Source organism: Callorhinus ursinus, unplaced genomic scaffold, assembly GCF_003265705.2.
Source record: "Callorhinus ursinus isolate GAN/ISIS: 27379988/994484 unplaced genomic scaffold, GSC_fseal_2.0 scaffold9, whole genome shotgun sequence".
In the NCBI taxonomy this organism is placed as follows: Eukaryota; Metazoa; Chordata; class Mammalia; order Carnivora; family Otariidae; genus Callorhinus; species Callorhinus ursinus.
In genome coordinates, this window is record NW_027397071.1 from 59,528,647 (window position 1) to 59,544,686 (window position 16,040).

General features: G+C 37.4%; 1 protein-coding gene across 1 annotated transcript in view; it reads right to left on the reverse strand.

Moving 5' to 3' along the window:
• ZYG11A (zyg-11 family member A, cell cycle regulator) overlaps positions 1-16,040 on the reverse strand; it is an 82,702-nt gene that overhangs the window by 16,890 nt on the left and 49,772 nt on the right. The window contains 5 exon segments of the mRNA XM_025871912.2: positions 1,276-1,329; positions 1,426-1,525; positions 7,278-7,342; positions 9,438-9,614; positions 11,698-11,838. Coding sequence (XP_025727697.2) covers positions 1,276-1,329; positions 1,426-1,525; positions 7,278-7,342; positions 9,438-9,614; positions 11,698-11,838 — 537 coding nt within the window.

Below are 16,040 nucleotides of genomic sequence, written 5' to 3' on the forward strand. Positions count from 1 at the left end.
GATGTTTACCCCCAAACCTGCTGACTAGATACCAAATACTCAGGAGATTCCACTTGTAACAGCAATACAAAAGGTAAAGGCCTTAGGAATAAATTTAAGAAATACAGAGTATCAACAGGAAGAAAACACCACATACTTCTGATGTTCACATTAAAAAAACAAAAGGATAACTAAAGAAACCCAAGGAAAGATCTTAACTACTAAGGAATTTATAAAGCCAATAAATAAAAAGTGTGATACCAGCATATAAACAGACATACAAATTAACACAGCACAAAGTCCAGAAATAGATGCAAACAGATATAGGAATTTAATATATGATAGAGGCAGCAATGCATAACAGTGGAGAAAAGATAATTCATTCAAGAAAGGTGCAGAGGCAGACACTGAGAAAACAAACAGACCTTTATATCTAAAAAAAAAAAAAAAAAAACTCCAAGTAAATCAAGTATTTACATGTTAAAAATCATGAGAAATTCTTAGAAATAGTTTCAAAATGTGCCATCAACGTCAGAGAAATAAAATAATAAATTCAATCCTATAAACTACTGCATGGCAAAATATGCCATAAATAAAGTAAAAACAGTCAAAAGCCAAGTGGGGAAAATAGATGCATCTCATATCACAAAGGCTCAATTCCTTAATATAAATAGAAACCTTATAAATCAGAAGAAAGCGAGCAACCCAAGGGAAAACATATCAAGGCCATGAATAAATAGTTCACAGGAAACATAAATGACTGGGGGGAGGGGGAGTTATCGCAAGCTTCATCTCAAAATAAGTACAAAATAAAACAAAAATGTATGCTTTTTTAGTGAGCAATGTTAGCACAATCATAATGTAAATACTGATTAAAAATTATGATATATTGAAGTAATGAGCACTGTGTGTTATATGCAACTGATGAATCACTGAATTCTACCTCTGAAACTAATAATACAGTATGTTAATTAAATTGAATTTGAATAAAAAAATTAGGATATAAATGTGTTGGGAAGGGAGGTAATTTGTAAAGATGGGAGAGCTAAGTTCTTATTTACCATAGCAGCGGAATCACTAGGAAACATCTAAAACTGATAAATCAAGTTAAAAGCATTTTATTTAGAGATGTGGAGGTAGATACTAGAAGTAGCTCCAAGAGTAGAAAGTAGTTTCTTCTGGGGAGGAGGTCTTATAGATTTTTCATTTTATAAGTCTTTTAGAATGATTTGACTTTTTAAACTATGTTCATAAATTTTATTAGAAAAAAGGTTATGAAAGTGACAACCCACCTACCTTAACTGCCATGAGTAGCTCTTCCTTAAGTTGTGCAGTTTGCTCAGGTGAGAGCTATAAGCAAACAAAAAGCCGAAAGTGAAATACTGGAGGTCTATCAGAGCTCCGTCAAGACTAGAGAGAGAAATCTTACCTTTAGCGATCACATACCTGCAGGGCTAGAATAGAGGTGATGCTCACTGCCATTGTTTGCATCTTGGGGTTCTCATGTTTACAGAGCCATCTCATAACAAACTTGGCAGCATCGAACCTGAAAAGCAGTATTTTTCTCACAATAAAGTTTTAAACTGTACATAAGGAAAGAGGAAATCACTTAGCATCCCCAACAAATCCTGTATCTTAGGTTTCTAAAGCCTCAACTATGAAAATAAAGAGCATCTGACAAAAAGAGAAGATCAGAAGAAGAGAGCAGGCAAATAAGAATGTAAGTGAAATGCACAGAATTCAAAGAAAGATAAGCAGATCTAAGAAAGACTTATTTTAAGCATTCAGTTTCTACTATGATGGGTCTGAAAAAAGGAAAGAAGTTCCCCTAGAGGTAGTAATTTATAATCTGAATTGTAGACAATGCTAAAATGCCACAGCAAACACATCACATAGCTAGAGAGAATGCCTGCCTTTTTAAAGGGGTAGCTGGTAGTCAGCTCCTATTGATTGCAACTGTAGGAATGAAGACTGAGTTAAGATCTAACCGCTCAAGAGAAGGTAGAAATAGATTTTTTTTTTAATCAGTAAGACCACCTTCCCTATTGTAATTTTAAAAGTCAACTCCCATTTTAAGTACACATCTCAATTAGATTTGAGAATGGCTTAGTCTACAACTCTGTGCCAACGTATCACAGGCTTTGTTCATGTTAGCCTGTGCTTAATTTTCCTGCCATTAGCAGCAACTATTATAAATGTTTTTGAGCTCATGAATCTGGAAGACTATAAAGGCCTCAGGAGGAGCCCCTTTGGAGTCTACAAAGACGATTTTCTTAATTATTATCAATAAAATAATAAGAATGACTAATGTTTAGAACAGACTCGACTTTTTTTTTTTTTTAAGATTTTATTTATTTATTTGACAGAGAGAGACACAGCGAGAGAGGGAACACAAGCAGGGGGAGTAGGAGATGGAGAAGCAGGCTTCCCGTGGAGCAGGGAGCCCGACGCAGGGCTCGATCCCAGGACCCCGGGACCACGACCTGAGCCGAAGGCAGACGCTTAATGACTGAGCCACCCAGGCGCCCCAGAACAGACTCTACTTCTTAAGCTAGGCGCTGCCGTAAGTACTTTACATTGTCCTGTCTAACCCTCAGAAGAGTCACCATTTTATGAGGAAATTAATGCACAAAGATAATGGAAGGGCTAGAACTTGAATCCAAGTATGTCTGACTCTCTGGAGCCCATGTTCCTACCACTCACTACCCTGAACTAGAATCACTTCGGGAGACATTTGTGAGCACAGCTGACCCTGGAATAACACAGGTTTGAACTGTACTGGTCCACTTATACACAGATTTTTTTCAATAAATATACTGGAAAATTTTTTGGAGATTTGCGACAATTTGGAAAAACTCAGACAAACTGCATAGTCTAGAAACGTCAAAAAAATTAAGAAAAAGGTGCTTATAAATGCATAAAATATAGGTAGTAGTTTCTTTTACTATTTATAACCATAAAATATACACATCTCTACTATAAAAGGTTAAAATTTATTAAAATTTATACAAACACTGACCATTCAGTCAAGAGAAATGTAAACAAACATAAAGATGCAGTATTAAATGGTAACAGCATAAAATTAACTGTAGTACATACTATACAATTATTATTTTGCAGCCACCTCCTGTCAATACGGGGGTGAGCTCAAGCATTGTGAGTATTCACTTAAAATGCCATGCAAAACTAATCACTCCATATGAGCAGTTCGTCTTTCCAGTAATTTGAAAAGTAAAAAGTAATCTCTTACAGTTCTCGCATATTTTTCATTGTGTTTAGTGAAATACTGTAAACCCTGAGTAACATCATGGGGGGACCCATACAAAGTGCCACTAGTGATGTTGGAAGTGCTCCCAAGAAGCAGAGAAAAGTCATGACATTACAAGAAAAAGCTGATTGCCTGATATCTACCATAGACTAAGGTCTGCAGCTGGGGGTACCCATCATTTCAAGACAAATGAATCCAGTATAAGGACCATTGTAAAAACAGAAAAAGAAATTTGTAAAGTTGTTGCAGCTATGCCAGCAGAAATGAAAACCTTGCACTTTTTGCAAAACACCTTTTTATCTCTTTGAAAATGCAGCTTTTATGTGGGTACAGGATTGCTTTCAGAAAGCCATACTTACAGACTCTATTATGACTCGACAAAAAGTAAATTCATTATATGACAAGTTAAAGCAAAAGGAAGGTGAAGGATCTAAAACTGCAAAATTCAATGTCAGCAAAGGATGGTTTGACAATTTTAGAAAGAGGTTTGAATTAAAAAAATGTCAAGATAACAGGAGAAGCAGCTTCTGCCAATCAAGAGGCAGCAGATGAGTTCCCAGACACCATTAAGAAAATCATGGAGAAGAAAAGAGATCTATCTACCTGAACAAGTTTCTAATGTAGATGAAAATGCTCCATTCCGGGGGGGGAAAAATGCCACAAAGGACATTTATTAGTAAGAGAGAGAAGCAAGCACCAGGAATTAAGGCAGAAAGGGATAGGCTAACTCTACTGTTTGTGCAAATAGCTTTATGATAAGAACTGCCCTTGTCTATAAAGCTGCTAATCCCCAAGACTTGAAGGGAAAAGATAACACTGGCTGCTAGTCTTTTGGTTGTACAAGAAGAAGGCTTAAACAAGAATCCTTTTTCTGGTGGTGCCTGGGTGGCTCAGTTGGTTAAGCATATGTATGACTTTGGCTCGGGTTATGGTCCCAGGGTCCTGGGATTGAGCCCCACGTCGGGGGTGGGGGGGGAGTCCCTGCTCAGTGAGGAGTCTGCTTCTCTCTCTCCTTTTGCCTGCCACTCCACCTGCTTGTACTCTCACTCTGTCAATCAATCAATCAATCAATAAAATCTTAAAAAAAAAATCCCTTTTCTGGATTGGTTCCATCAATACTTTGTCCCTGAAGTCAGGAAGTACCTTGCCAGTAAAGGACTGTCCTTTTTTTTTTTTAATTTTTAAATTTTTCTTTAAATTCTAGTTAGTTTATATAGTGCAATATTGGTTTAGGACTGCCTTTTAAAGTTCTTTTGATATTGGATAATGCTCCTGGCCACCCAGAATCCCATGAGTTCAAAACTGAAGACACTAAAGTGGTCTATATGCCCCCAAACACAGCGCCTCTAATTCAGCCAGATCAGGGGGTGATAGGGACCTTTAAGGCTCATTACACACAGTATTCTATGGAAAGGACTGTCAATGCTATGGAAGAGAATCCTAATAGAACGTCATCAAAGTCTGGAAGGATTACACCACTGAGGATGCCACTGTTGTTATCGAAAAAGCCATAAAAGCCATCAAGCCTTAAAAAAAAAAAAAGCCATCAAGCCTGAAACAATAAATTTCTGCTGAAGAAAACTGTGTCCAGATGCTGTGCGTGACTTCACAGGATTTATAACAGAGCCAATCAAGGAAATCATGAAAGAGATTGTAGATAAGGCCAAAAAAGGGTGGGGAGCGAACAGTTTCAAGATATGGATCTTGGAGGAATTCAAGAGCTTGATACACCCCACACCGGAGGAATTAACAGATGTCAACTTGATGGACATGAGCTCTTCCAAACCAGTGTCCAACAATGAGGAAGAAGACATAGGAGAAGCAGTGCCAGAAAATAAACTGACATTAGATAATCTGGCAGAAGGGTCCTGATTATTCAAGACTGCTTTTGACTTCTTTTATAACATGGACCCTTCTATGATATGGGCAAAGAAACTAAAGCATATGGTAGAAGAAGGATTGGTACTATATAGAAATATTTTTAGAGAAATGAAAAAGCAAAGAAGTCAGACAGAAATTATGATGTATTTCTGTCAAGGTACCCCAAGTGTGCCTGCCTCCCCTCTCAATCCACCTCGTCCACCCCCAAGACAGCAAGACCAACCCCTCCTCTTCTCCCTCACAGCCTACTCCACATAAAAACAATGAGGATAAAGACCTTTATGATGATCCACTTCCACTTAATGAGCAGTAAATAACCATCATGCTTACAGTTAATAAACTTATCTGTTGTGTATGTATCTTCATGTAAACATCTAATAACTGCACAGCAAGAACTGTATGAGATGTTTCTGTGTCATCATTATCATCATTACCTAAGTATTCACGATGGAGAACATCACATGCGAGACCGGAAGTGGACAGCCTATCCTTATACGGCATAAGGTAAGTGATATTTAATATAAAATTAATAATGTGTTAGTTTTCTTACAGCTTATAACTTTGCTTTCAAAGAATTACATTACCATACAGTATGCCTTTCTGTCATAACTGGAGAAACTGCTTATCAGCCTATCACCACAAGTAAGTAGTTTGTTTTTTTTTTTAAGATTTTATTTATTTATTTGACAGAGAGAGACACAGCGAGAGAGGGAACACGAGCAGGGGGAGTGGGAGAGGGAGAAGCAGGCTTCCCGCCGAGCAGGAGCCTGATGGCGGGGCTCGATCCCAGGACCCTGGGATCATGACCTGAGCCAAAGGCAGACGCTTAACGACTGAGCCACCCAGGCGCCCCAGTAGTTTTATTTTTTTTAATGTAACAGTGTTTCCAATATTGTATTATAAATATGACTGTTATACTGTATGCCATAAAAATTTCATAGCAATTCATTCATTAGTGGGAGGCTACACTACCATGAAGCAATTCTATTGATTATACAACACTACCATAAAGCAATCATATTGCTGCTTCTCCATTATCGGGGCATGAATACACCCGTAAATAAATATATATACATGTTTTGTTTTTGAGAGAGAGAGAGAGAGAGAGAGAGAGAGTGTGTGTGTGTGTGTGTACACGTGAACACTCAGGACAGAGCCTGACAGAGCCACAACCCCAAGATGATGACCTGAGCCAAAATTAAGAGTCAGGTGCCTAACTGACTGAGCCACCCAGGTACCCTGTAAATAAGTATTTCTTTTTCACATTGTTTTCTTTCTAAGTAAACTCCATCCCCAACGTGGAGCTCGAACTCATGACCGTGAGAGCAAGAGTCACATGTTCTACCGACTGAGCCAGCTAGGTGCCCTACATTGTCATTCTTTCTTTTTTTTTTTTTTTGTAAAGATTTATTTAGAGAGAGTGCGTGAGCAGGAGGAGGGGCAGAAAGAGAGAGGAGGAAGGAGAGAAGATTGCCTGCTGAGCATGGAGCCTGACACTCGATCTCATATCCCTGAGATCATGACCTGAGCCGAAATCAAGAGTCGGATGCTTAACCGACTGACCCACCCAGGCGCCCCTTCCTTTTCATTTTTGATATCTAGTCTTAGTAATACATACATCTACAGTGTTTTGTATGATGTAAGATGATACTGATGTAGGTACTGACGGAGGATTCATCTTATAAACAGATAATGTAAGCTTTTATGGTATTGTAAATGTATTATACTTTCTCATTTATGATTTTAATAACATTTTCTTTTCTTTAGGTTACTTTATTGTAGAATACAGTATATAATAATACTTAACATACAAAATACGTGTTAATCGACTGTTTATCACTAAGGCTTTCCAGTCAACAACAGGCTATGAGTAGTTTAGTTTTTGGGGACTCAAAAGTTACACATGCATTTTTTACTGTGCAGGTGGGGGGGTGAGGGGAACAGTGTCCCTAATCCCCGCATTGTTCAAGAGTCATCTGTAGGTACTTCCAATCACCTCTCTGGCAGGTGCTCTACAGAACATTTTCCTCAAACACCTTAGCCCAGCCTTAATTAAAAGCTTGCTAATAAGCTAATAACCAAAAGCCATCAAAGTTCAGAGTAACATTGGTCAACACCCCAAAATCAGATGACCAAGTTTTATACTTGCCTGTCAAATGGAACATCCACAAGAATCCTGGAATTAGTTAAGGAGAGAAGACAATTCTTCTGTAACTTTAAGGGAATAAAGAAAAATAATTTTGAGCAAAGGGATACCCCATTCTAAATAAAGATTCTAAGCACTTGGAAGGTGCTACTAATGAGCTTTTCTTACTGAGAACTCACTGTGTACCTGGCCCTCTCCAAGTTCTTCAGGTAATCTTACTCTGTCACATTCACCTCTGCCTAAAGAATAATCTGCCCCCACTTTTTTTTTGGCAAAGCAGGGGGTCTCTTCCCCATGAACCCTAGTGGCAATTACCTGAAGCCTGCCATCTACAAATGTCCTCACCAGGTCTTATAACTAACTCTGTGATAGAGCTGTACTTGCAACCTAAGACTGGTAGGGTTGAACTGGGCCTTTACAGATAGAAAAGAAAGAGAAGGCCTCCTGAGAAAGCTGTAGCAACAGAAAATACACCATCTCTTTGAAAGGCCATAAGTAGGCCAGGAGGCAGGGGCAGCAAGCCTGAAATGCCAACAGGAACTAGGCAGTAACAGAAACAAATGAAGAGGGCTGAGTGTGACACAGCAGAGCAGTGGTGGAAATTATGAACTGGAGAATTCATGCCCTTTTATAGGGGCAGTTGTTACTCCAACTGATGGCTTCCATGAAGGAATAAACACTAAACTGTGAAGGAGCTTCCAACTTTTCAAGAGAAAGTGAAAATGCAGATTTTTTTTTTACTGAAGAAAGACCACCTTCCTTATTGTATTTTTTAAAAATTCCCATTGTAAGTACACACTTCAATTAGATTTGGCAAATTGATACAGGTGTATAACCACTACCATCCACCATCACCATAAATGAGATAAAAAATATTTCCATCACCCAAAGAGTTGCACTGTACCACCTTCTAGTCAATCCCAACCTCAGAAAATTACATTGTCGTTACAGATTAATCTTTTCTAAAATTTCACATAACTAGAATCATAAAATATCTACTCTTCTGTGTCTGGCTTATTTTGCTTAGCATATAATGCTTTTAAGATTCATCCATGTTGCATGTATCAGTACTTTATTCCTTTTTATTGCCAAATAGAGGAGTTTCTTATATGAATATACCACAATTTGTTTATCTATTCACCTGCTGTTCAACAATAGAAAGGTTTTCAGTTTAGGGGATATATTATGATATTCATGCAAAAGGCTTTGTATGAATATATGATTTGATTTCTCTTGGAGTGGAAAGACTAGGTAGTAAAGAAGGTATATGTCTAACCTTGAAAGAAACTACCAGACTGTTGAACTGGTAGTTCTATCATTTTACATCCCTAACATCTATATATGAGAATTTCAGTTGCTCCACACCCTTGCTAACATTTTGTATTGTCAGTCTTTTAAGTTCAACCAATCTAGAGGGTGTGTAGTAGTATCTAGGCATGCAGTGGTTAATTCAAAGTGGTTTTAATTTGCATTTCCATTATGACTAAAAACACTGAGCATCTTTACACATGCTCATCTGTCATCTGTTTAATCTTCTTAAGTGCTCAAATCTTTTGCCTTTTTAAAAAATGGGTTTGTCTTATGCAGAGTTAAGAGTTCTTTATATTTATAAAAAGTCCTTTCTCATATAAACAAAACATTTTTCCCATCCCATGACTTACCCTTTTCAATGTGTATGTGTATGTATATGAGAAGCCTTTAATTTTGATGAATTCTAATTTATTATTTTTCTTTCATGACATGTGCTTTTTGTATCCTAAGAAAACTTTGCCTACTCCAAGGTCACCAATATTTTGTCCTGTTTTATTCTAGAAGTTTTATGGTTTTCAGTTTTTATATTTATATCTATGATTCAATTCAACTTTTTTTTTAATTTAATTTTCACATATGATGTTAAGCCTCTAAGGATGTACTGAAGTGTTAACAGTATATGGATTTCTGGGTCAATGGTTTCTAAAAAAATTTTAAAAATTTAAACCCAATTGCTAATCCAAATTTGCTATTTTTTTCTATAACATAAATTCCTTATCTATTCTCTCTCAGGGAGGATGAAAAATCGAAACAAAATAATGCTAATATTAATAATAGCTCATATTAACTAATACTAATAATTTTTTTCATGTTATTTGTCCTGAAGTAAGAAGCAGTCAAGTATTCAATTACCTGCTGGTAATGAGGGAAATTTTTCAGAGCCTTGAAAAGCAGACAGGTGACCTCTGACAACAGACGAACAGGCATTCCCCTGGCCAGGCCCTGGCGTGTTAAGTTGAGGGTGCAAGCACTGGCTGTGAACTGCACTGGCAAATCCAATGGATGATTCCTCATTCCTACAGCCACAAGCTGAAGATGAACTTGTTTTTAGTGGCATATGACAACATGAGCATTCTTTTTTTTTTTTTAAGATTTTATTTATTTGACAGAGAGAGACAGCACAAGCGGGGGGCGGGGAAAGGCAGAGGGAGAAGCAGACTCCCTGCTGAGCAGGGAGCCTGATGCGGGGCTCGATCCCAGGACCCTGGGATCATGACCTGAGTTGAAGGCAGATGCTTAACGACTGAGCCACCCAGGTGCCCCGAACGCTCTTTATACTGTCTTGTTTTTGTGTTGGCAAAAATATTTGCTCATTGGGACAGAAAGTAAAAGATTTTTCCCTATCCTCAGCATTTATTTTTTAGGGCAACACCAATACCTTCCTATCCAAATGAAGCTGTTAACTAGATGTGTGACTTTAGGCAAGTCAATTCCCTTCTTTGGACTTCCATTTCTTCCATGATTTCATAATCATTTATTGAACCTCACTCCATACAGGGCATTGTGATAAGCACTACAGGACACAAACATGAATTACACCCTATTCCTTAGCATAAAGCCCTGTGAGAAAAATACAGTATGTAAACAAATAACATTGTGAGGGATATCAAAACATGAAACTGGAAAAAAATAAAAAGCATCATAAACGTATATATAAAGTGCTACCTAAGGTAGTTGTGGAAGCAGCATTCATTTCTGGTATGGAACAGAATTCTTCATTCAGAGAGCACATTTAAGGCAGGGTCTCAGATAAGATTTGGACAGAAGAAGGTAGAGATAGGGATGGAATGAAAAGGGAATTCCTAAGGAATGGAAATGTGATAAGGAAATACACAAAACAGACAAAAGGATGGGATGAATCCAACAGAGGAGGAAAAAATTTGAATTTAACAGAATTTTGAAAGATTTTTAAAACTGCAAACATAACATGAGAAAGGTCATTAGAAGACAGACTGTGGAAGACCTACAACACAAATGAAACATGAAGGCGTTGTACTAAGCTTAGACCACACCTGTGCTAACATTCAGGGACAGTGCAATCTGTCCTGTCCATCTCTATGGACCTCAGAAACCAGTCTGCTGATACTGGCATGAACCATGATTTTAAGAGACCAGAGCCCCTCACTCTGACAGCTTCATGAAGTAACAGAGCCTAGAGACAGACCTGGGACACAGTTCCACTACAGAAAATGACTTTTTTCTATATTGTTAAATTGCTCCTAGGATTTCACTGGATTGCCATCATCCAAGTTAAATACGTAGGGGAAAAAAAAAAGCAAAACACAAAACATGATTTTCAAAAATCACAGAATCTTGGATATGAAAAGGACTTTTAGAATATCTAATTCAATCTCCTCATTACAAATGAGAAACAAAGGTCCAGAGTTTTTTTCACTTTATACGGTACTGCTTCTAAGTTATGAAAAAAGCTTATCTCCCACAGTGCAGAAATACCCAATTTTTTTAAGGAACTATAAAGAATTACAAATAATAATAAAGACAAAGTGACTTCAAGTCTTCATTTTCATGTTACATTTCACCTTAAATAAATGCACTTTTCTTTCCCAAACCACTTAATACTTCCAGTAACATTTAAAACAAATTCATTTTTCTATAAACCAAAGCAAAGTTTGGCCCCATCAATACTGGTAATTTTACTTTATTCACAAAATACTTTATATGGTAAATCTGGCACCTTCAATTATTGTATTTTGCTCTGTTCTTGTTGAAGACACTGTTGTTTTCTTTTAGAAAACCAGATGTTAGGTTTTAAAGAGTAAATGAATGAATAAATAAGAAACATTTACAGCAAAGTGAATACTTTGTTTATAGATTAAGGTCTCCTATTTTAGGCAAAATAGTACATATGTACTATATCTCCTTCTCAGACTAAATCAAAACACTGGATGACTTGAACTAACTTAGATGCTGAAAATGAGAGACGATCAGGCAGTTAATTAAGCCTAACACTGTTTTCCTTTCTCCGTGAGGGTACTTTGGCTCACTATAGAATAAGGCATATAAGTTACTGTACTCCGTGTGTTTGGTGAACACCTTTAACTGAACTAAGTAAAAAGCAGTAACAAAAACTACCTTTCTGCAGTGTAGTTACCTTTAAAATAGCAGGCATGGTTACCTGCATTGAAAATGTCTCTGTGAAGAGCCTGTAGAGTGCTTCCTTCATAAAACATGACCTATTCCTGTATCGGCTCAGTGCTTCTGAAATCTGACTCATATTGGCTCCTCCAGCAACCTGAAAAACAAAGATGTTACCAATAGGTTTCATAGTTCAGGCTTTTAGGGGCTTTGAGTGTTTGAAACAATGACAGGTGTTCAATTAAATGTTCCATGGGCTTTACAAAGTTAAACGAATCCTAAGTCTAACAGGTAAATGTTCTCCTCAACCTCATTTTTACAATGGGGCCAGAGAGATGAAGTATGGTGCTAAATGTAACAAACCAATTAAGTAGTGGAGCCAAAATCAAATACCATCTCCCTACAACTACATTACAGTTAAGACTTCAACTGAACAATGGGTAGCATATAAATTTTTAAACAATCAAAACCAAGACTGCGTATCTTTTTTTTTTTTAAAGATTTTATTTATTTATTTGACAGAAAGAGACATAGCGAGAGCAGGAACACAAGCAGGAGGAGTGGGAGAGGGAGAAGCAGGCTTCCTGCAGAGCAGGGAGCCCGATGTGGGACTCGATCCCAAGATCCTGGGATCATGACCTGAGCCGAAGGCAGATGCTTAACGACTGAGCCACCCAGGCGCCCAAAACTGCGTATCTTCTAAGTACTACTCATATAGAATAAATTAGACAATAAGAGAAAGGTAAAAGGCCACATAAAACAACGAAAATGAAAAAGGGAATTGACTTTTTTGTAATATTATTTTATTATTAATTAAATGTTAACATAATTTTTCCTGCTACCACTTAGCTAATAGTTTTTAAAAAATCTATACATAGACTTTGGGTCTGGAGGATAATGGTACCCCCAGATCCAAAACATAAAATTAACAAGGAATGCAATAAAACTAGGTATGACCCAATTTTCAGCATTTCTAGATAGTGAAGGGAAAAAAAGAAAATAAAGGGGGAAACTCCGATCTTGCAAAAATGAAAAGAAAAACACTCCCCTCTCTACTCTACCATGACCAATAACATCACTCAAGAAACCTAACATTGCTAACTGACATCACTAATGGACAATGCTTCTGAATTAGGAACTATGTCAATTAAATAACAAAAAATTAAAAATTCAAACCAATTCCATGTAAGGCTATTATAAGAAATATTTAAGCAGCAAATCTACACATTTCAGCTGAGAAAAATTCTTCCAATAAACCAACAACCGGGGCCTCTGGGTGGCTCAGTTAAGCGTTCAACTCTTGATCTCAGCTCAGGTCTTGATCTCAGGGTTGTGAGTTCAAGCCTTGTGTTGGGCTCCATGCTGGATGTGGAGCTTATTTTAAAAACAAAAACAAAAACAAAAAAACTCAACAACAAATCAGAAGAAAATTTTCACACGGCACTTAAACTGAATTAAATATCCTCAATAAGCATTTTGGGATGTGAAAAAATACCTTCAGCAAAAAGATGAAAAAACAATTCATTAAAAAGGGAAGAAAAAGACAAAATTATATCAAATATAAAAACTAAGTTAAAGGGGCGCCTGGGTAGCTCAGTCGTTAAGCGTCTGCCTTCAGCGCAGGTCTTGATCCCAGGGTCCTGGGATCGAGCCCCGCATCAGGCTCCCTGCTCCGCGGCAGGCCTGTTTCTCCCTCTCCCACTCCCCCACCTGTGTTCCCTCTGTCAAATAAATAAAATCTTAAAAAAAAAAAAAAACTAAGTTAAAAGGTACCCAAGGAGGGCGCCTGGGTGGCTCAGATGGTTAAGCGACTGTCAGGGATCGAGGCCCGCATCAGGCTCCCTGCTCAGCAGGGAGTCTGCTTCTCCCTCTGACCCTCCCCCCTCTCATGCTATCTCTCATTCTCTCTCTCTCAAATAAATAAATAAAATCTTAAAAAAAAAAAAGTACCCAAGGAAGGACAGATTTGAATAAAAATTTAGTAAGGGGAAGAAATGCAAGAAAACAAGAAAGTTTTTTTAATTTTTTTAAAGATTATTTATTTATTTATTCATTTGAGACAGAGAGATACAGAGAGAGAGAGAGCATGAGCAGGGGGAGGTGCAGAGGGAGAGGGAGAGCAGGCTCTCCGCTGAACAGGGAGCCGGATGTGGGACTTGATCCCAGGACCCTGGGATCATGACCTGAGCCTAAGGCAGAGGCTTAACCCTCTGAGCCACCCAGGTGCCCTGAAAACAAGAAAATTTTTTAAAAGAAAGAAGTACAAAAGATCTAAGATTGAATGTTGATATGGAAAAAAGACAAAGATCCATGATGCATATACCTGAAGTTCCTGAGGGGAAAACAAACTAATATTTAAAACTATTATCTGGGGGGTGCCTTGGTGGCTTAGTAGGTTAAGTGCCTGACTTCAGCTCCAGTCATGATCTCAGGGTCCTGGGATAGAGCCCTCCATCGGGCTTTTGTGCAGTGGGGAGTGTGCTTGTCCCTCTCCCTCTCTCAAGTAAAATCTTAAAAAAGAAAAAAAAAGGGGTGGTGCCTGGATGGCTCAGTTGGTTGGGTGTCTGCCTTCGGCTCAGGTCATGATCCCAAGGTCCTGGGGTCGAGCCCCATGTCAGGCTCCCTACTCAGCGGAGAGCCTGCTTCTCCTTCCCCTCTGCCTGCTGCTTTGCCTATCTGTGCTCTCTCTCTAGGTCTCTGTCAAATAAATAAATAAAATCTTAAAAAAAAAGAAAAGAAAAGAAAAAGAAATCAACAGCAACTGTCCCTGTAAAGAAAGAAAAACAAAATCAGCTCCCTGCTTAGTGGGGAGTCTGCTTCTCCCTTGCCCTCTGCCCCTCCCCTTGCTTGTGCTGTCTGTTGCACTCACTCTCAAATAAATAAAATCTTAAAAAAAAAGGAAACTCATTCTCAAAAAATTAAAAAAAATATCAGCTGAACAAAAAAGAAAACAGTAATGCAGGAAATGAGGAAGAAAAAAGCTACAGAACATATAGAAAACAAAGAGCAAAATGATGTAAGTCCCTCCTTAGCACTAATCACTTTAAATGTAGATGGATTAAATGCTATATATAATCAAAAGACAAAGATTGGAAGAATGAATTAAAAAACACATGATCCAACTATACACTGTCTATAAAAGACTCACTTTAGATCCAAAGACACAGCTAGATGGAAAATGGAAGGATGGAAAACAATATTCCATGCAAACCTAACCAAAAGACAGCAGGGGTGACTATACTACTATCAGACAAAGTAGACTTTAAATCAAAAGAGGTTACAAGAGACAAAGCCAGACATTATATATTAATAAAAGGTTCAGTACAGCAAGAAAATATAAGCATAAATATTTATGTACCTAATGACAGACCAACAGAACACATGACACAAAAACTGACAAAATTAAAGGGAGAAATAGACATTTCTACAATAATGGAGACTTCAACAACCCACTCAGTAATGGATAGAACAACCAGACAGAAGTAAGGAAACAGAGGACTTAACACAATAAACCAACTAGATCTAAAAGTGCAAAACACTCTACCCAACACCACCAGCATCCACATTCTTTCAAGTGCACATGGGACTTTTCCAGGATAGACCATATGTCAGACCACAAATTAGGACTCAACAGATTTTAAAAAAACAAGTATCATACAAAGTGTTTTTTCTGAAAAGAGGATGAAGTTAGAAATAACAGAGGTAAAACTAGAAAATTTATAAATTTATGGAAATTAGATAACATACTCTTAAACAACCAATGGACCAAAGAAGAAATCACAGGGAAATTAGAAAATATTTAGAGACAAATGAAAACAAAAAACACAACATACTAAATTTTATGGGACCCAGTGAAAGCAGTGCTGGGGGAAATTTATAGCTATAAATGCTTAAATTAAGAAGACAAGAAAAATCTCAAGTCAACAACCTATCTTTTCACAACTTAAGGAACAAGAAAAAGAACAAATTAAACCCAAAACTAGCACAATGAAGGAAATAATAATGATTACAGCAGAGATCAATGAAATAAAAATACACAAATAACACAGAAAATTAGTAACAGCAAAAGTTGGTTCTTTGAATAAAATTGACAAACCATTAGCTACTAGATAGACTAAGAAAAAAAGGACTCAAAATACTAAAATCTGAAATGTGGGGACATTCCTACCAATTTTAGAGAAATAAAAAATTATGAGATTATGAACAATTATGCTACAACAAATTGAATAACCTAGGTGAAATGGACAGATTTCTAGAAACAGAAAATTTTAAGAGACCTGTAACTTAGTAAGGACAATCGATCAGTAATCAAAGATCTCCTGCAAAGAAAAGTCAGATCTGATGGCTTTGCTATTAAGT